This window comes from Nipponia nippon, unplaced genomic scaffold (genome assembly GCF_047370975.1).
Source record: "Nipponia nippon isolate SJK-2023a ecotype South Korea unplaced genomic scaffold, ASM4737097v1 scaffold_3, whole genome shotgun sequence".
In the NCBI taxonomy this organism is placed as follows: Eukaryota; Metazoa; Chordata; class Aves; order Pelecaniformes; family Threskiornithidae; genus Nipponia; species Nipponia nippon.
In genome coordinates, this window is record NW_028262347.1 from 13,650,769 (window position 1) to 13,670,811 (window position 20,043).

At 37.6% G+C, this 20,043-nt stretch overlaps 1 protein-coding gene across 17 annotated transcripts in view; it reads left to right on the forward strand.

Moving 5' to 3' along the window:
* MAGI2 (membrane associated guanylate kinase, WW and PDZ domain containing 2) overlaps positions 1-20,043 on the forward strand; it is a 756,464-nt gene that overhangs the window by 650,941 nt on the left and 85,480 nt on the right. For 16 of the 17 annotated variants that reach the window (XM_087764995.1, XM_087764994.1, XM_009462907.2 and 13 more), the window contains 2 exons: positions 12,199-12,230; positions 16,885-17,074. In XM_087764995.1, the coding sequence (XP_087621121.1) occupies positions 12,199-12,230; positions 16,885-17,074 (222 nt within the window). The remainder of the gene's footprint in view (positions 1-12,198; positions 12,231-16,884; positions 17,075-20,043) is intronic. The other variant, XM_087764981.1, reaches the window with a different exon arrangement.

Here is a 20,043-nt window from a genome sequence, read left to right on the forward strand (position 1 = left end):
AGCATGCAGATCTACCTTTACTGTCATCTTATTTACCTATTCTTTGGGGAACCCCAAGGAAAAAGTATATATCACATCCAATTTGATGACCATCACTGATTAATTGTACCGTTCATCCAGATTCCTTCAGCCAGCTATGGTCTTCAAACATAAATTCATAGTTTTTGTTCTGTGATCATATGGGCATACTGAGGTATATGGGTGTACTGAGGAAGAAGATGATGTTTTACAGATCCAAAGGCTGCATCCAAGTTTGCTTTCTTATGCATTAAGTTCTAATTTTAAAAAAGGAGGGACATACATCCTAAGTACCGTAGCAAGTCTTTCTAAAAATGCTAAATTTTGAGCTTAGGCCAGCTGTGAGGTCCACAAGGTGCTTCACAGTTGTCAGCATCATAACCTTCTTTGTTTAACTTGTCATGTTTATGTACTGTTCCAATTTTCCAGTATTGAAGGGTTATTTCCATTATGTTAGACACATCATCTAAATCTCAACAGTCTGAAATCAATTTATGCTCCTCTGAGAGACAGAGCACTGTCACAGGGAAAAAAAATTACCTATTCACAGTTTTTCTTGCTTTTCCTTGTAATACATTAATTTAATACTTATCACTTCCCAACTATCTTGTCAGGATCCTTTATCAGCATCATTTTTTAGTGTTCTGTTCATTAACTTTTTAAAGTACTGTGCAGGACTACATGAGACCAGCACACAATCTAAACATCATAAAATTCACATCAATACTGTTCCTCTCTCATTAGACTTAAGGACACAGCCCTTCTTTATGTTAATTACTCATCTCCAGACCTTCAGGAATTCAGAAAAATGTGACATTTCTCAACCTTTTTTTGCATGCCAGGTCAGCTTGATCGATTTATACTCTTTAGTGTTCTGTACTGCAATAGTATTATGCACATCAATCATTATTTCTCTCACATTTTTTTCTTTCAGGCTTCTATGGTCTTATGCTAAATCTTCTGAACTTCATGTCATTTTCACCATTATAATTTATATCACTACAAAGCTTTTACTAATTCAGTTTTGTTCTTCTTGATAAGTAAGTTAAATACTGAGAATTACCTCCTGACTGGTTGATCATGAAAGCAAAGAGGTTTCTCTCTGCTCTGTACATGTCAGTGTGGACAGTATCAAATCTTCAGCAGCTCAAAGCAAAGTGAATTACCTAGAGGTCCAACCAGGGAACTGAGAGTTTAGAAATTCGCTGTTCTCTTCACCATTTTTTTACTCTTTGGACATCAGCCTTCCACTAACATCCCTTGCCAAATATTTCACTTTCCTACACTAAACGATATACTTTCACAGCTAAGACTCAACTGTGTAGAACTTGAATCTTGTGATAAGTTTTGTTTCTCCTGTTAGTCTTCTCTTTCACAGTCTCCCACTGTTTGTCAATCTTTCTGTTCTACCTGAATCCCTATAGCCAGGAATAAATTGGTCTGTCAAGCTAGTGTGAAGGAGCAGAAAATTGGAAAGAAATTATTACTTAGAATAACATCTGGATCTGAAGAATCAAATAAGCATGCTATTGCTTATTCCAGCTTCCACCACTGTGGCCAAGTGGCATGATTACCTCTTCATTATGTTGCCATCGAGTGTTTATCATTCTGCCATGTGCTATGAAAATAAGCCAATTATAGTTAACACACCTGAGCTCCTGACACTTCCCATTGTCACAGAAGAGATTTCAAAGGCAAATCAATAAAATCCAGAGCCATGCTGACAGCTTAATGCATATTAAACACAAATTTCTGAAGTTACTACAATGTAATTTAATAATGACAGAAAGGCAGACAGGTGAAACCAGCAGGCTCTCTCAGTCTCTGGAATTTAACTTATTTGTTGCTTTATGACAAACTTTTGTCCATTGCTCCCAAACCTCAGGAGTGAGACTCTGAGCTCACTAAGAGACATCCAGGACCATCAGAGATGCACTGGGGTATGAGGAAACGGCAGAGTCAGTGGGAGACTCAAGATCATCCAGGATGACAACTAAAGCACTGAAATCTCCCATAGATTCTGTGTCGTATCTGCCAATCCAGCACAGATTTCTGATTAATACAAGGCATGGCACTCTTGATACTAGACCTATGGTTATGCATCTGCGTTAAGTTCCTAATTCACAGACTAGGACATCAAAATTTAGTTGTCTGAATATCAGTGTCTAAATTTGGCACAGATGCCTATGAGTCCATTATAATTGATGGGGGCTTCAGTAAACTGCGTAAATGTAGGCATCCTATACTAACTGAGATGCCCTTGGGTGCTCCACCTCACCTCCCATCTATAGGTCCTTTGTCACAGCTGGCAACGCCATGAGGATACATATTCCAACCCAAAAGACACTACGTGGTGATGCAATTGAGCTATCTGGAAAGCTATTCAGTACAAACAACAAAGTCCAGACAGTTTTTCAGGTCACCGAGAGGTTGCCATCTCTCTTTGGTTAGCTGAAATCTTTCTAGACTCAGTTCTCAGCTGTTCTACCTCAGTTGCATGGTTCATCACTACTTCTGATGTGCTGTTTTTCTGTCTCCCATTAGAGTGGAGCATTGCATTGCAAGGTCTCCCATTCAGAAATAGTCACGGACACCAAGGGCATTTTCCTACATTTAATATATTCTTTTATTAGGGATTTTTCTGATCAGTGTTTCAGGAATAGGATTAGCTGGTTTTCAAATCAGGATCAGGGCACAGAGAGGGAAATCCTGGGAACAAAAAGTCTGTGGGAGTTTGGGAACAGGCATCTGAAGAAGGGGGTAGCTGAGAGAAAACATGGATGCAATGAAGGAATTTAGAAGAGGAGGAACTGGCAGCATAAGTGTCAAGACTAAATATCTGGTGACTCCTTTTCATCTATGCCTTAATACGAAGCTTACATATAAGCAAAGGAATGGATTTATTATTGAGTAGTTTTCCCCCACACTTGCTGAAGACTTTTTCTGAATGTATTTTCATGAAAAGGACTTTAGGACACTGTGTCCAAACAACTTGTGCTCCACCTACATTTTAACAGAAAATATTGGGAACATGCCTTGATATTCATCAAAGTGACATGCCATAATGTAAACTGAGATTTCTCCAATGTGCTTAGAAAGTGTAAAAGCTTAAATGGGAGCAGATTCTAAACACATGAAAGAGCAGAGACACTGGCATAGTTAGGCAGAGTTTCTGACTGTCAGAGAGCTCTGAAAATACAGTGCAGTATTCCTGAAAAGTTAGTTTTGAAGTTTAAATTAGCTTTCAGTAAAGCCAGGCTGAGTTGTCAGACATGTTCTTAGCAAGCATACAGAGTCTCTATGGGTATGGCAACACTTGCAGGCCCTTCTAGAAGCAACAGTCATGAGCTGTCAGGACTCTGAAGACTCAATTTATATTCTAAATTATGTTGCTGATTCAGTGTGTGTGACATATACCAGTCTTTTCACTTTGCTGTGTCTGCTCTGCTCAGGGAGAGTTGTGTACAATATGTTTGCCCAAGACGGTGCACTATGTGCATTACCAGCTCTTGCAGTATTAGAGCAGTACAGCAGAGAGTGTAGTCTCTAGCCTGGAAACGTGAACTAGTGACACTGATTTTAGCAGCAGTCAATGGACAACACACATGAGCAAAACTGGAGATTCTTCAAGGAAAATTTACTTCTGCCAAACAAAAGCTTCTTTTTCTTGTCTGTACAGAAAAATAACCTTGACCTTTTCAAGGTGCTGGTAGAGTTCACAACTTGTGAGCAAACTTCTGAGATCTCTTTCTCCATGCATCATGTGTTAGTACCTGGGCATGCAGACTTTTGCTAATTGAGTTAGTATTTATATAAAATACATATATTATAGACCTTAGTGAAGAAAACAACAGTTCATCCAGTACTACTTGCAGTTGCAAATCATAAACCAGGTTATAGACCTAAGGATTCGGACTTTTAGTGGGAACTTCTGTAATAAAAGGCAAGAGACGAGAGTCTTCCTCCATTCCATAAGATATCTTTTCCTACTCCAGGTCAAGTTGTCCCAGTAAAATCTGTTCTGAATTGTACTGTAGCAGCATTTTCTCCATTCTGAGACATGACTGTCCTTCAGACAATACGGTTTGCAACCAACAAGGAAATAAATCTGTACTGGTGTAACACTGTTCTGGTAACAGATGCCAGAAAAGAGAAGAAAGTTTGTATAAAAGTGTCGCCCAATGAAACAGTCTGTAGGTGTTTAGTATCAAACTTTGTCTATGGAAAATAAGCTACTCTTGTTGACCACATACAAAGCTACTTGTTCCAAAAATGTATTTCTCATTTCCAGAAATTGTTGTAGAGATTTTTATTATTTCTCCCAACTCTAGTACATTTAAGCATCAAAAACTGTCACTGACAATATTGCGTTTGCCTCTGCACTATTTTAGCTATGATCCAGAAATTCTCTGCTTCACATCCAAGTTAATCGGAAGGAGATGGTATTTAGTTTGTTGTTTTTTTCTAGTTTCATAAATTATTTTAAATCTCTGACTGATAAGCAATTCACAGAGCTGTAGCAGCCAAGCAAAATAAATAGCTGTATGTCCATTAGAATGTAAATTAACTCATTACTATGCCAGCTTCTGACCTTTTCTGATGGCTGTATTCTTGCTAACAAAGACTCTTTGCTATTCATGAAAGTGAAAACTTAATGGTAGCTTGAGATTCTCCAGTGTATTTTAGAGGAAATTCTCATAGACACAGGTGACCGGTGAGGTTCCCAGCTTGAACAGCAAGTACTTCTGTCATTCATGACTTTGAATAGCTCTCCTTTTTCTAATTATTTGTGAAGATCTGAATATTACTGAAAAATTGTTGCTTAAGAAGGTTAGGTCAGTGAAACTTCATGAACTGCACAAAAAGTGCTCCTATGTATAAAAAGCTGAATATTGATTTAGTACCTGATCTCACAGTCAATTAAGTTTTTGTAGCAGTTTTATAGACTTCAGTGAGATGAGGTCAGGTTTAATTTCCCAAGGTACTCCTCTACCTCCACATCATTTCTGATAAACCTCTCTGTCTTGCGCTTTATGCTATTCATCAAGAAATCTGAAAGTTTGAAGGGAAGAAATATAGACTTGGACCCACGATGCCCCCAGGTCACCTGGAGATGAGCCACAGAAGGTGCTACCCCAGTGGGGTCTAAAGATCCAGCTGACCTTCCTGTGAACTGTGCCTGCTCTTTGCCTTGCACCTTCATAGAGTGATTATGTGTGGGCAGGAATGTATTCGTTCTTTGGAGTCACTTTTCACAGGTGTAGTAGGCCAAAGAGAGTGAAAAATAGTGCTGATTTGGACTGGAGCCCTACTTCTGTAGCAGTCTCACTTGGGTTGAGATCAGGAGCAATGGAGTAGTGGAGCATAAAGCAAAATGCCACCCCAAGCAACTGCTGAGGATCAGTTTGTACCCTTGCGAGTCTCTTTCAGGCAAAACTGTTTAATAACATCTGGACATATGTATATAGCCCTAAAGAAGACAGACCTCTTTCACAGTTTTATTAATCTGAACCTGCATTTGATATAACAACTGATGACTGTAACCAGCCTTCATCTCAGTGCAGCACAGTGCTACATCAGTTACTTGCCATGCTGCCAGTGCGTAGCCTACTGCAAGGGAAAAAACACTGAGTCTAACTATGCATAATGTTGTGGGCCTGATCAAACATGATGGGTCATTCATCTCATTCTGATGTGGGATGTGTTGATTTTTGACCCATTGCATCGGGTGCCATCCCAACCAAAGACGAAACGGATCCTCCACAGCATGGCACCATCACTCTGAAGGACAGCTGACAACAGGACTAGCTAACTATGCTTGAAGAGCTAGACTTCCTACTCTTCTTACACCTACTCTTTATTTCAAGGTAAATCAACTTTTTGTTGTTGCTAGAGTAAGAGCTCAATACTTAAAGCTGTTTGAAAAAGATGGATGTTTGAAAAAATACTACATGGTAATGATGATTGATTTTATTAGAAACAGAACTACTAATTGCAGTTCCCTATACGTCTTCCGACATTTTAAATATGACATGACCAATTTAAACTTTTCATCACCTGCTTGTTTTCGTAACTATTATTTCCATCTGTGTTAATTCATTGTTTCCTTTTAGATTTTGTTTACTACAGTATATAAATTAGTTGAATCTACTTTTTCTCATTGATCATGTTTGTTTCCCTGAAAAGGGGGAAATATGTGAAGAGTAATTGAATTAATGATATATATTTGTTCTATGTATGCAAAAAAAAATTATCTCTCCCACCAGTATTTTTTGAATTTTAGCTGGAGGATATTTTGCATCTTAACAAGTTGGCCCAATTGTAGCTTGAGTTCTGTGCACCTAATCCAACCACACCTAGCATAGGTCAACAAAAGGTACACATACAGAAGGAGAAGCCAGACGTAACACGAATGGTAAGAAGCAGCTCCCTTCATCCTGCTAATGGTGTACACTGTGAGTCTGAACTCTCAGAGGAGATCTCCACTGTTACATCCATGTGATGTTAACGGGTATTTGACATCTCTGGAACTGAGGCCCCAGTGTAGGCAACTGATAGACATCTCAGGGATCCCGGTAAGAGAAAGAAAAGGCACAGAAAAAAAATCTGCTGTTACAGTAAATTTATACAGTAACTTTTCTAGAAAAGAAAACTTTTGCTAAAGTGAAGTGTTGTCACATGGACGTTGATAAGATGCCCGTGGAGTCAGTTAATGCTCTGGGAGTGCTCATCAGCCATCTGTTCATTGACTTACAAGCATCTACGTGAGAAAGGTCTGTGCAATGCTTGGGACAGCTTTGCTCAGGAAGCCGTATGCAACAAGGCTTTTATAGCACAAAAAAAACCCAAGAAGCCCAGCGAAAGCTGATGGGCAAAACACTTGCTGTATCATCAGTGCGACAAGTGATGTGGAGGGAAGTTGACGTGCCCTGAACATTGCTTTGGATTAAAACGCTTTATCTTTGATGCTGTTAAGTTCCTCTCTGCAGCACTACCACACGCCTCCACTGCAGAAATCAAACTGTTCCCGGGCTTCAGTTTAATTATACATACAAGTCTGCTGCAGAGGTGAACATCATTAAAGGTCCTGTGGTTTAGCAATATCTACGTTAGTTAGTGTAGATTTTACAAAGTCTTAAGAACTTTTCCAGGAATCAGTACAAAATAGTGCAAATAATGGAGATGGAAATGTAGCAAAAAGCATCCACATGGCAGCAGAATAATAACCAAAGGCTGCTTTTGTATTACTGACATTATGGAATATGCCAAATTCAGGATTTTTACTGGGGGGAAAAAAAAAGAAACCAATTAGGATTCTACCTTGCAAATTCTCTAAGTCCTATCTCTTAAGCTGCTTTTAGAAAACTAAACTTTCCAACAATAAATACTGGCTGAAGTGTAAGGCATGTGAAATCTGTAAGCATATTTTATGACAAAAGCATACTTAAATTTGTATATAAGAAGAAATAGATACAATGAGTGTGACGTGATTTGTCTTTTGTTATAGGACATCTTCATCGAAAAGGAGTACAGTAAACTGAAGCTGGAATTTTCCTTGATCTGAAAAAAGAAAAAAAATATATTTTTCCCCCAAATTCATTTGAATCCAAAATCTGTCTTGTGTTACTGGTGTTTTTTAGTAAAGTTACAACATAGAAATCATCGCAGCTCTGATTTCCAGGGAAGGTGGTAAATATAATTTAAAAAGCAATGTCAAAAATATTTTTTCTAACACTGCTTTATGATAAAAATGTAATTCTGATTTTAAAAAGCATATTTGTTCCTGTACCTCAGCTTATTTATTTAAAACTAAACAATTAAAATTTCGATAAAGGTGTTGGCCACCAGCTGCTGTACGTTATTACAGTTCAAGTGGCTGACATTGAAAAATAAAACATTGTATTCTCAAAACTAACTTTGGAGAAGTATATGAGGTTATATATTTTATCCTGACATGCTTACACGTTATATTACATTACACTAGATGGTGACCATAGTATTTTCCTGCTAGCATCTAGCTGAGTGGTGGAGGTTGCTCATTGACAGAAGCCAGTAATGCCACTCTCCTTTCCAAAATTAATTCAGACCTGTACTGCTGCCTTTACAAGGAATGTTAATAAAGACTTATTTAAAACAAATAGAAAGATATGGGAGTCTTCAGAGAGTGAGCCACAACTTATGTGGTGAAGCTATTATGAGAAGGGATAGCTGTCAGGCACAAGGGTGAGCAGAAAGCCACTCATGGGAAGAACGGGCTGCATGAAGTATTTTTAGGTAAATCTACGTTGGCTTTTATTATTTCAGATTTTAAAAGTGTAGGTGAATATAGGGGTGAGGAGTGTTTATATGTATGTAATGTTCTCAGCTACTCATGTCTTTATAGAAGACATCACAAGTTGGACAGTAGGTGGTTGGGAGTTTGGGGAGGGAGAAGCGGAAATCTGGAAGTGGCATAAAGTTGTAAGAGCTTACCCAGTATGCGTGCCTAGTTAGGTGTGAGTTGGTTAGAAGGCTGAGCAGTATTAGTACTGTATTAATACTCAACAGAAGTTGAAAGGTGCAGTCTTTGGAGAACAAATTTCAGTCTTGCCTCTAAATCAGTACTGAATTGATGCCAGTCTGCTGGCAGCTGTCATTCAAGTGGGGTCCCACTGTCTCTGGCGGGGAATACTCACAGCATGTAATGAACCAGTGCCAGAAAGTCAAGGGAAAATGTGGTGGTGTGAAGTGAGGTCAAACTAAGTGAAAGTCCACTGCTTCTCATTGCCAGCTGTAAATGTGGCTGCAGAAGGCCAACACTGTTGAGTTATATTCTGTTGAGATACATTCTTCAGGTGAGCTTCCGAGCCTCAATTTTCTACATGTAGAAGGATTTGATCCTATATTTATGCAGATCAATATTTAAAGGTGAAAGTTAGAAGGGAGCATGCAGATTACACAGGAAAGTGCATGTTGCTTTTATGCCTTGTCATGTGAAGTTTCTGTTACACTTACGATGTACTACATATGCATTATACTCTTGAATTTTTGAATTTGCAGCAATGGTTGCATGTATTTTAATACCAGTGATAATTCTGGACATGTTTGGTTCACAACAATTCTCTATAATCAGTCTCATGTTGAATAACTGATAATGCCATACATTGTCTGAAGGTCAGTTTTGTTTAGATTGGGAAAAAGAGTGTTTAGTTCGGCTGAGAATACAGATGTTATGTGAAGCAACATTAAAATTGCCATGAAATACATGAAAGATATAAGATAGGGTGTGGTTTATGGAACTAGGCCTTCATCTATTTAGTCTAGCACCTAGTCCTTGACATAGGTGAGAGACCATCTCGTCTTGCATGAGGTCTTGATCTAATACCTGAATTTAAATTTGAAGAATGGATTTTGATATTAGTTCCAAGGTTTGTTACCTTTAGAGATTTTTGCTTCCAACATGCTTTTGTATACATATGGTGTCTTGGTTTCATCTGGGATAGAGATAATTTTCTTCCTAGTAGCTGGTATAGTGCTGTATTTTGGATTTAGTATGAGAATAATGTCGTTAGCACACTGGTGGTTTAGTTGTTCCTAAGTACTGCTTACACTAAGTCAAGGACTTTTCAGATTCTCATGTTCTACCGACTGAGAAGGCTGGAGATGCACAAGAAGTTGGGAGGGGACACAGCCAGGACAGCTGACCCAAACTGGCCAAAGGGATATTCCATACCGTATGGCGTCATGCTCAGTATATAAACTGGGGGAAAGCTGGCCAGGGGGCCGCTGCTCGGGGACTGGCTGGGCATTAGTCAGTGGGTGGTGAGCAATTGCATCGTGCATCGCTTGATTTATATATTATTATTATTATTATTATTATTATTATTATTATTATTATTATTATTATTATTATTTTATTTTACCTCAATTATTAAACTGTTCTTATCTCAACCTCAACAAGGTTTTTTTTCACTTTTACTCTTCCAATTCCCTCCCCATCCCATGGGGGAGGAGTGAGCAAGCAGCTGTGTGGTCCTCAGTTGCCAGCTGGGGTTAAACCACAGCATATGGATATCCAATACTTTTTTAAAATCTTGCTTTGGATCTTTTACTTCTGTGGCATCCTATATCCATTAGTTTTCTTAACATGATTTCATACTGTGTGAATAAATATTGCCTTTTATTTGTTTTGAGTGTAGATGTTGTCATTTGTATGTTGCAGTCTGTGCCCATAGCTTCCAAGCTAAATATAAGTCTGTGTTTTCCTTGTTTGGGTGAATAATTGAATTTTTTTAATTGAGTTTTTTTTTAAAAAAATCTTCACTTGATGTATATGTCATTATTTATTTGATTTATAAATACTTAGTATATTTTTAATTGATAGTAAAATTTTCTGATAACTCCAGCATCTTTTTAGATGGAGACAGTAAATAAATCAGAAAAACTGACCTTTCAGTTTGACCTGGAGTAATTTTTGCTGACAGTAACTTATGGGAGGTGCACCAGTACCAATGGGGAGGGTGTGCTACCTCTACCAATCTTTTCCAAGCACTTCAGCAAACCTCCTTGCAAGTTTCAAGTCTTATCTTTAGCTCCAAGAGTAAAAATGCTTTTTAACTTTCACTCTTATTAGCTGTACAGAACAGCAGGTAATAAAAAGGTAGCCATCTGCCATCCAAGAAGTTATTAAATCAGTTTCTACTACAGAATCTTTATTACTGAAGGTGATGTACAAGCCAGATCTATACAGGATGCCTGTTGTCTCAGCTTGAATTTGCAGATGGAAAGAAATCTGCCTACTTGTTAATATAGCAGTTTTATCCAGACACTGTAGAGTCAGTAAACATAAACCTTTCCAGGATTACTTTTGCCAATATACTTTTTGTTTAAAAGCACTATCAGCTTATACATCAGCATTACAAAACAGCCAGTGTTTCTCTGCAAACGGCTCAAGTGCTTTTTCACTCCAAGGCTTTTCAGTCTAAATAAATTAGATATCGTGGCAGAAAAAATTACCTCATTATCACACAATTCTAGGAACCTTAAATGCTATGTAAAAATATAATTCCTGTTGTGATTTGCCTGTAGAAAAATACTTTCCCTAGTGTTCTCATGATTTTAATTTTTTTTTCTAGACTCACCTTAGAAAAGGAAATAATGAAGTCAGTACTGCTCTTAGAGCTTAATTCGGTTTTTGAATGAAAGAGCAGCCTTCGTATTAGATGTCTCAGTTTAAACCCCATTTCTCTTTCTGACAAAACAAATGAACTCTTTGTTATTAGCTTTTAATCTTACTTAGGAAGGTCCACAAACTTTTTTTTTTTACCTGCTATTAAACTGAGAATGGGTTTTTTAATGAAATCTGTGCTGAAAGCTGGTATTTTAAAAAATGTGACCCAATATCCTTTGAAATGCTTCTTTTTATTTAATATTTTGTAAGTTTTTTAACATTGTGCTGCGTAAGGTAGGAACAGCGTTTACAACAATTGTTTCAAATTATCTCCTTTTATGAAAAGGGCATATCTGGAGTTTTAAACATTTGTATGCTACAATAGTTGAAATTCATGAAAGTCACTAAAGCAAGTTATCAGTCAGTCAATAACCAAGGAAAAGGAGATAACTAGTTGTGTAGAAGAGGTAGTCATGTCTGACCACTTGCTAGCTATGACAAAAAAACAGGACAGTATCAAAACAAGAAACCCTCCCAAGACTTGGCCACCTTATCTAGACTGATAAACCAGTTATTTTTCTCCAGGTTTTTCTTCTAAAAATATCTCTTGTATTATTAGGTTTTGTTGATGGGATGTTCTGAATTGCTTCTTCTTAAAGGTGCGACTGCATTTGACGCATCAATACCAGGTCATTTGGTGTCTTATCCAATGTCCATCAAGGCATTTGGAAGTCCTTTTATTTAGTTCTTTTAATTTCAACCTAATCCCATGCTGTTTGTAAAGTATGGCAATGATCTCAATAGCTCCACCTGCATATATATATATATATATGCATATATGTATATTTGCATATATTTTTTCTTAGAAATTATCCCCCGTGGTTTGTGTTTTCACCCCTTGTGTGTAGAGAATTTTCATATATATCAATATTATCTGCAGACCTGAATGAAAACGGGAGCATAGACACCACTTAGCCTCCACTCTTTATGCATCAGAAAAGCCTGCTAATGTTATTTTTTGTTTGTTTCAGGTTTCTTTTCTCCATGGAAAACTCCAAAGCCTGTAAGTTCCCTTTCAAAATTATACACATTGAGTTCATAAGGTGACTATCATTCAAAGCAAATTTCTGTAGACTTTCATCTAACCCTGCTGTTCCCAGCTCATGAGACACCTCTCAGCAGTGCCCCAGCTCTAGGTGAGACAGCATCAGGGGTGGCCTCACTAATAAGCTCTGCAGATCTGTTGACTTGGAGTCTTCCAGCAGCAGTCTGGAGAAAGGAACATCTCAATGTTAAGATGGGTGTCAAGAACCAGAAATGCAGTGGCTCAAAAATGAGGGGTCTGGAGGAGAAGGCAGCACAAGGCCCCAGCAATGAGGCCAGTCTAGTTGGCTTTCTAGTCGGCGATCTCTTTGAAATGGACAGTATGCACTTTTTCTGGTTTACAAGTGGCTTGAGCTTAACATCTTTAAAGTGTTTGTTATTCTTTCTTCGATTAGTAGATCTAGAGCTGGAAATAGTCACACTTCAAGTGAGAGCTTGGACTAGATAACTTACTGAGGTGCCTTCTAACCAACCTTTCTGTGTTTCTATGATTTTGACATTAAATCCCAAGGTATGAAGACCTTTCCTACTGTAAGACTGTAAGCAATGACTGTATTTATTCTGTTGACACCACATTATATCATTTTTTGAAGTTGTGACAACATTCACAGTGTAAAAAGAAATCATAGGATACCATTTTTGGTTGTCTCGTTTGTTTGGGGTTTTTTTTAATTTGTTTTTTTTTTATTTAGATTGTAAAGACCTTAAAGTAGTGCTTATCTCTCATCAGAGGTATGTAGAGGAAAAAAGAGCCCTGACCCTGCCTGAAGGCTTCTAAGAGCAATAGGAGTAACAATAGCAATATTTTTTACAGGATTTATAGCTTTGTTATTTGGGGAGAGAGGGGGCATGTTGAATCTGGACAACTTCACATCCTCTCGTATTGGATCATGGCATGTTTAATGCATACCAAAATAATTTTTGTAGCCTATCAAGTACAAATAGCAATTAATTAATCAGCTGATGCAACTCCATCAGACTGCTTCAGCTTGTGGTGTTTTTGATGTAAAAGGCTAGAGGATGGATGCAATTCATTGGAATAAGTATTGCATAAGTTTGTTTATTCATTTAAGTAGCAGGACATTTGTGAAAATAAATCAGACTGTTAAGGGCTAGCTTGTTCTCACCAGTTTAAGCTTCCTGTCTGACTGGGACATTCAACTTTCAATCTCAGGTAAAAAGTGATGAAATAGAGAACTTGGAACTTACTTGTTAAAGATCCACATTCAAAGACCTCCTATTGTCAGTGCTCACCCTCTTTACGTACACATCAAATATATAAATATCAGCATATTGTTGATGATTGTCTCCACAGTTTTGTTATATAAACAGTATAGGGGTTCATACTCAAGTAGCACTTGCCAATAATTAAAATCTAGAGAAACAACATGAGTGATGCAGTTTTTCATGCAATAGTCTGAGGAAACGAGAGCTCACAGAACAATATAACACCATTGTGTGCAGATAGTGTGCCTGCATGCAGGCGTTAGCAACAGGAAAAAAAAAACTGTAGATGACCCAAAACCAGGCTTGTTTTCTGCTTGGGTGACTGCTGCTGCCCCCTTACCTCTCTGGCTGCACAGGGGAGAAGTACGCACCATTCTTTAAAGCAAAAAGGGGACCACGGGCCATTGGTTGGAAGAGGAGAAGAGACAAGCTCCTCTCCCTGAGGCAGAGGCTCAGGGATGGCGTGCACTGCATCTCACTGTGTTCAACATCCCAGAGTAACCTGGGCTGACAGAAGTTTCCTGTGATTCCTATGTATAGAGGGCATATATTATATATATGTAATACAATTTTATTTGTGCAAAATGAACTCAAGCAATGTCACCAAACCATTACCCCAACTTAGATTTGATGCCCTGCACTCAATATCATGCTTACTCATTTCCAAGAGCGCCTTCATCTGTGAACTAGCATTATGATAACTCACATTGCAAAACACTATGTGACTATTTAACTAGTTGATATGGGGTTTGGGAGATATAATTCCCCTTGTGTTTATCTGTTTATGTAACTATTTATGTTAGCAGTATTACCCACAAGTAAGAATGTTTTGCTTGGTTTTTAACTTCACACTTAAAGATTTAGAGCTAACCTGCAAGCAAGAATTAGATATATGGGACCCAGTAGGATTTTGCCAATTGATCTCCAATTTCTTGTCCTTCCTCCAGGGGAAAGTTTGCTCATCAAAGATAATGATATTTTCCTTTCTCTTTTTAAAGCCTTCTTTAAATATTTTAATTTTATTCAGTTTCACATTTTGAAAGAGGTAAGTGTTCTATTTCTCTGGCACTGTCCAAGAAATTAGGAAACTTTCACTTCTAGATAGACAGGGCCCCACAGGTCTTTCTGCTTCCTAGCAATAAGATAGATAGTTTGGTTTCACTGACTTGTATTCTTTTTTAGATTCCTCACTGAAGGTAAAACCTAAACATAACTCTCCATTATTTTCCTTGATCATAAGGAACTTGTATTGAGCCCAGTTCTCCTTTCCTATGTAGACATAGGGGTCATAATCAGGTTTGTTTCTGAAGACCTTTGAATTTACACTTCCAAGATACAATGATATACTGTATATATGTTTACATATACCTGAGGTAATTCCTTTAGAGCCAGAAGAGCTACCAGAAGTATTATTGTGACATTCATGGGACTTGCCACATAGGCTAAATTACCCAACACAGAGGATAAATTTACCTTGGTATAAAGGGTACCTGAAGGTACCCTAGGTACTTTCCTGTACCTAAGCTATTTCAGTGACAACTCAGGTATCTCCATATGTCACTGTATTGCACAGGATCTACACACCTATAGTGCCCACTTATATCACGCCCTAGTTGCCGTCTTTTGTATCTGACCCAAAATAAATGTCAGCCTTGAACAACATTGGTGAATATTGAATACAGTATTCCATATCTTCATCATTAACACTTCATAGCATTAATACTTTCCTTTCTCAACTTAAATATCATACCTGACGCATACTAGTGCGTGACAGTCATCCTATGATTGACTGAGATATCTAGATCTTTTTCTTCATTGTTTCTAATGAACCAGCCATACTTACTGCTGAAACTCTGACAGAAACACAGCTTGAGTTATAACACTACTCTGTATAAAGAATGAGGTCCTCAACAACTTAAAATGGTCAATGTCCATATTCTGTTTATTTTGAAGTAGGAAGCTAACAGTGTCACATCACCTGGGATGTGCAGAGTGATCGTTACTCAGCATGTTCACCTGGAGGACTCTAAAACATCTGTAGTCACACATACTTGGTGTGGAAAAAGCCTGATGCTGTTAATCATCAAAATAGAGAGCAAAGCCTACCTGCTGAGCCAAACACCTTCTGAAACTGAGGAACTAAATGCAAATGATAGTCACAGAATTTGTAGAGCAAACTTGCTGTAAACCTGCAATCATCTTTGATAAGGTACTGCTGATACAATACTAGAAGTCAGCGGTATTTAATTACAGTGCATTTTGTTTCCAAGAGTCACTTTTTTGTAATTAACTGATTGTTGGGTTATGTGCAAGAACATACTGTTCTGGAGGCTTTACCACCCTTTGCTTGAGGAAGGGTCACAGGAAATGCTAAATATTCATTTCCTGGGATAAACATCTGTGTTTTGTTTAACTTAGCCTCTTCAAATATATTTGTTAATGCAATTTAATTAGTAGCCAACTCCTTCAAAAAGAAAAATGCGGATCCCCAAGTCTACTTTTGCACATACCTATCATATTATCTCCTTTCTGGCTTGATGTACTTGTGAGACCACTAAGGGCAGCCTTGGAGAAAACATGGGTGAGGTGCCTTTCATGCATAGACCATACACCGCTGTGTACTTCTCTCCTGTAAGTGGTCTGGAAGAGTTGAAAAGCTTATCCTGTGCTTGGGAGTTTGATTGGATGATGCCAATGTAATTTTTGATATAAGAAAGAAACAGTGAGAAATGAAAAAGACTCTATCAGACTAATGCCCACTTTTCTCTCACCATGTTCTGTATTTTATCGTTGAACATTCGACTGTCACTAGATGCTCAAATACCTGCTGTAATAATTTTCCCTTTGTTTTTTTTTTCTTTTTCTTCAGCTGAAGCTGTAAATTCTGCTCACAGTTACAGTAATCTACTTCTCCGTGGGCAGCTAGCTATTTTCATGCATTCTCAAAAGACACAGTGTTAAGATCATTCAGTTGCTACCCAGTCTGGCCACTTCTTTATTAAGCACTACTTCTAGTTATGTATTTTGATGAATCTGATAATTGTATCTTCACAGACGCACAGCTTCCACCTTTAGCAGAATAACTTCCAATAGCTCAGCGCATTCTGTGAGAGGCACTCAACATGCTTCAGGGGTAACGCTGGGCCCTAATCCGCACAGGACCATATTATCTGAGAAAGATCACATCTTCCCATGAGCAACAATTTAACAAGTAAATTTAACCAAGTCATTTTATAAACAGCACAACACACACCTTTCATCTCAAAAGGCAGCAAACAGATTTGCTAATTTTACAAAACACATCTTCAGCTGAAATCACTGTCTCATTGTGGAAGTCACAGTTTCTGCAAAACTTCATCTTTATTTTCTGTATGTTTTTATTCTAGATGATGGAACGATGGGAGAATCAAGGCAGCCCTCAAACAAGCCTGTCTGCTCCAGCTATGCCACAGAATATTCCCTATCCACCCACTCTTCACAGGAGTTCGTTTCCCGATTCAACAGAGGCCTTTGATCCACGAAAACCTGACCCATATGAGCTGTATGAGAAATCAAGAGCTATTTATGAAAGTAGGCGTAAGTGAAAGCCCTGTTCACCCTGCTGACCATTTAATATTTTAAGCTTTTGCCTATGAATGTGTCACTGCTGACATCATTTTCTGTAATTATCTTTTGTAATTTAAAGAAAGCAACTATAATCCCAGTTAATAGAGGCCATTATAAATTATTCAAAAATTCTACACTTATATATTTTCCTAGCTCTTGCCTAGATTCTGACGTTTGATTTTCATAGGTTTTTTTCCTTATATTTTTGCTCTCCTCATTTTGACTGTTAAATCCTTAGTGAAGAACAGTATATGCACCACCACATTTTGCTGTGCTATTTTTCTTCACAGTTAACCAATAGGAGGATGTGAATTTATTAATAAAAAATCATTTCACTTACTTTCACTTTAAAGTGAAGTTTATTAAAGAAAGTTCAAATTTATTTGTTTCTGTAAAAATGACTTTGACAAGTTTTCACGTTGTCCTTGGTGGTTAGAAAGCAAGCCATAGCACTAAGTACTATTTGAAGACCTATACAAAACAGTATTGAGCCATTGAAATTCTCATCTTGATTTTATTTCTCATGTTTTTGGGGGATATACCACATATTTTTCACAACAAGGGTAAAAAGGCTTATACTTATTTACTCCTTATCGTAAAGAACATTTTAGCTGAAAATATTATTCTAAATTGTCCAGAGCTTTTGCACTTATTAAGATCAAATCTTTAAAATAGTTTATTTTTTTTACTGAAAGCTTTTTCATAGCAGTTATTACTTGCACATGTCACCTTTCAGTTCATTCTATAAATTACTTTAGCCTATAGATCAAATTACTTTCTAAATTACACATAAAATATTTCACTGCAGCTTATCCAGATTAGTCCATTAATATTAGTTGGGCCCAAAGACATAGAGATAAACCTAAACTATCATAATCTGTGATCTGGAATGTACAAATTTCTCCAGCGTGCAAAGGGATAGTCTGAAGAAAAACATTATTGTCCTAAACACTGGGTTGGTGCAGCTCTTACTTGTCTTGGCCCTTATACTTTACTTACAGCATCAGCATCTCCTATTTGGCTTTGGTATTTCCAGTCCCCAGCAGGATGGATACACTGGAGGAATACCAGGGTTTGTTTTATATCAGTTCTAAGTTAACTGTAGTCTCTAAATTGCATCTCAGATTCCTCAATTCTTTGCCACTGTCGCCATTGCCACCACCTTCTGCCACTCTGGTCCATTTAGTGGAACATCTTTCAGTAGCGATTATCACCATAAAACTCAATTTCCATAGTCCAGACATTTTTGGGGGGGGTTCGTTTGGGGTTTTTTTGTTTATTTAATAGGTGCCTGACATTAAGATCCCAAGTTTAAATCTGAGTAGTTAAATAAATTGCTGGCTTTTTTCAGCAATACCAAGTATCTCATTCCCCCTAAACATGGATTTAAGAACTTACTTTCGACCACCTACAAAAAGTAGTTGATCTTCAATTATAAACTCTTAGGCGTAGGAACTAAGCTTTCCAGTGTATTTACAAACACCATGTAGCCCATGCTGGCTGGTATTTTAATATAATAAATATTATTTACTGATGTAGCATCTTTCTCTTCTCCAGATGTTATTCTTGATTGGACAGGGTATTCAAGACAATGTACAAACAGAGGCTATAATTTTTGAAATTTTAAAACTCTTTGAAGTATAGATCAGTATACAGTGTGGAGTAGACCAGAAATGTTTGAAAGAAGTAGGACTAGCTTTGACCAAAGTTTGGGAAAAAATTTCAGATATCTCTCCTCTTTCTCTTTCTCTTTCTCTTTCTCTTTCTCTTTCTCTTTCTCTTTCTCTTTCTCTTTCTCTTTCTCTTGTGCATTAAGGGCTAGAGTAACAAATAAATAAAAAGGTTTGCCAGAGCTGAAATGCTATTCCCCAAAATGCTGGGATTTGGAAGTATAGAGATGAATTAAAGATAAAAGAAACAATTCCATAGTTAACAAGGGCTTTACTTAGTTCAGCACCTCTACTGAAAACACTCTTGACTTCATATACTGCTTTAAGGGAAGGAAAACCCTTTGCAAATATTTGCTTCCCATATGGGTAGGTTCTAGAGGTGAAGTGTTTTAGCAAAAATCTACACTTTTCATTCAGCAGAGTCAGAACCATCTTCAAGCCAAGAGTGGAAAAGCACAGATTACAGACTTCCTGCATTGAAACAAACATCTTTGAAGGACAATTAAGAAAAAGTTATACATGCCATATGTATATATGGGATACATATTTGTACAGCATATTCTTTCATCTTGATCCCCAATATGAAGAGTTCTATATTTAGAGAATTGCCCTAAATGTTAATGAAAGCAAATAGGCTCAGTCCATGTTTGCCTTTCGTAAAACTGTGGCAATATAGATCTGATGTCAACTACAAAGATTGGCTTACACCCCAAAAGGTGATATATTACACCAAAAGATATATTACACCATTCAATAAAAGAATGAAGTGATTCATTATTATTCATGGGTACCTTCTATGAGTTTTCTGCATACTTCCATGACCAACATGAACTCCAGTCTTTTACTGATATAATCTACTGTGTTCAGGAGCATACACCAGGGGAAGAGCTGGTAACTCATAAGTTGGAGTTATGCTAAAGCCTGTGTTTAAATGGTTTAATTGCATTTGAATTCTGTCTAAGAGGCAATTGGAAATTGGATACAAGCCTTTTTCAGCCAGCCACCTAGACAAAATAAGAATTAAAAATCATGAAGCTGCTAGGTCCGAAACAAGAAAGTGAGGAATGAAAAGCAAGACTGCACTAACCACCCCTCCCAGATTTCCAGCAGTGTCCTGATCTTCCAGATAATCCTGAAAGCTTTAATTTGTTCCCTTCTGACACTGGTATCCTGTGAACATTTTCTCTAAGCCTTGGTTCCACAGTTCCCAGCCAGATCTCTTCTGCATTCATTCATATCCCTTGGTCATAAATAACTGCCTCCAAACAT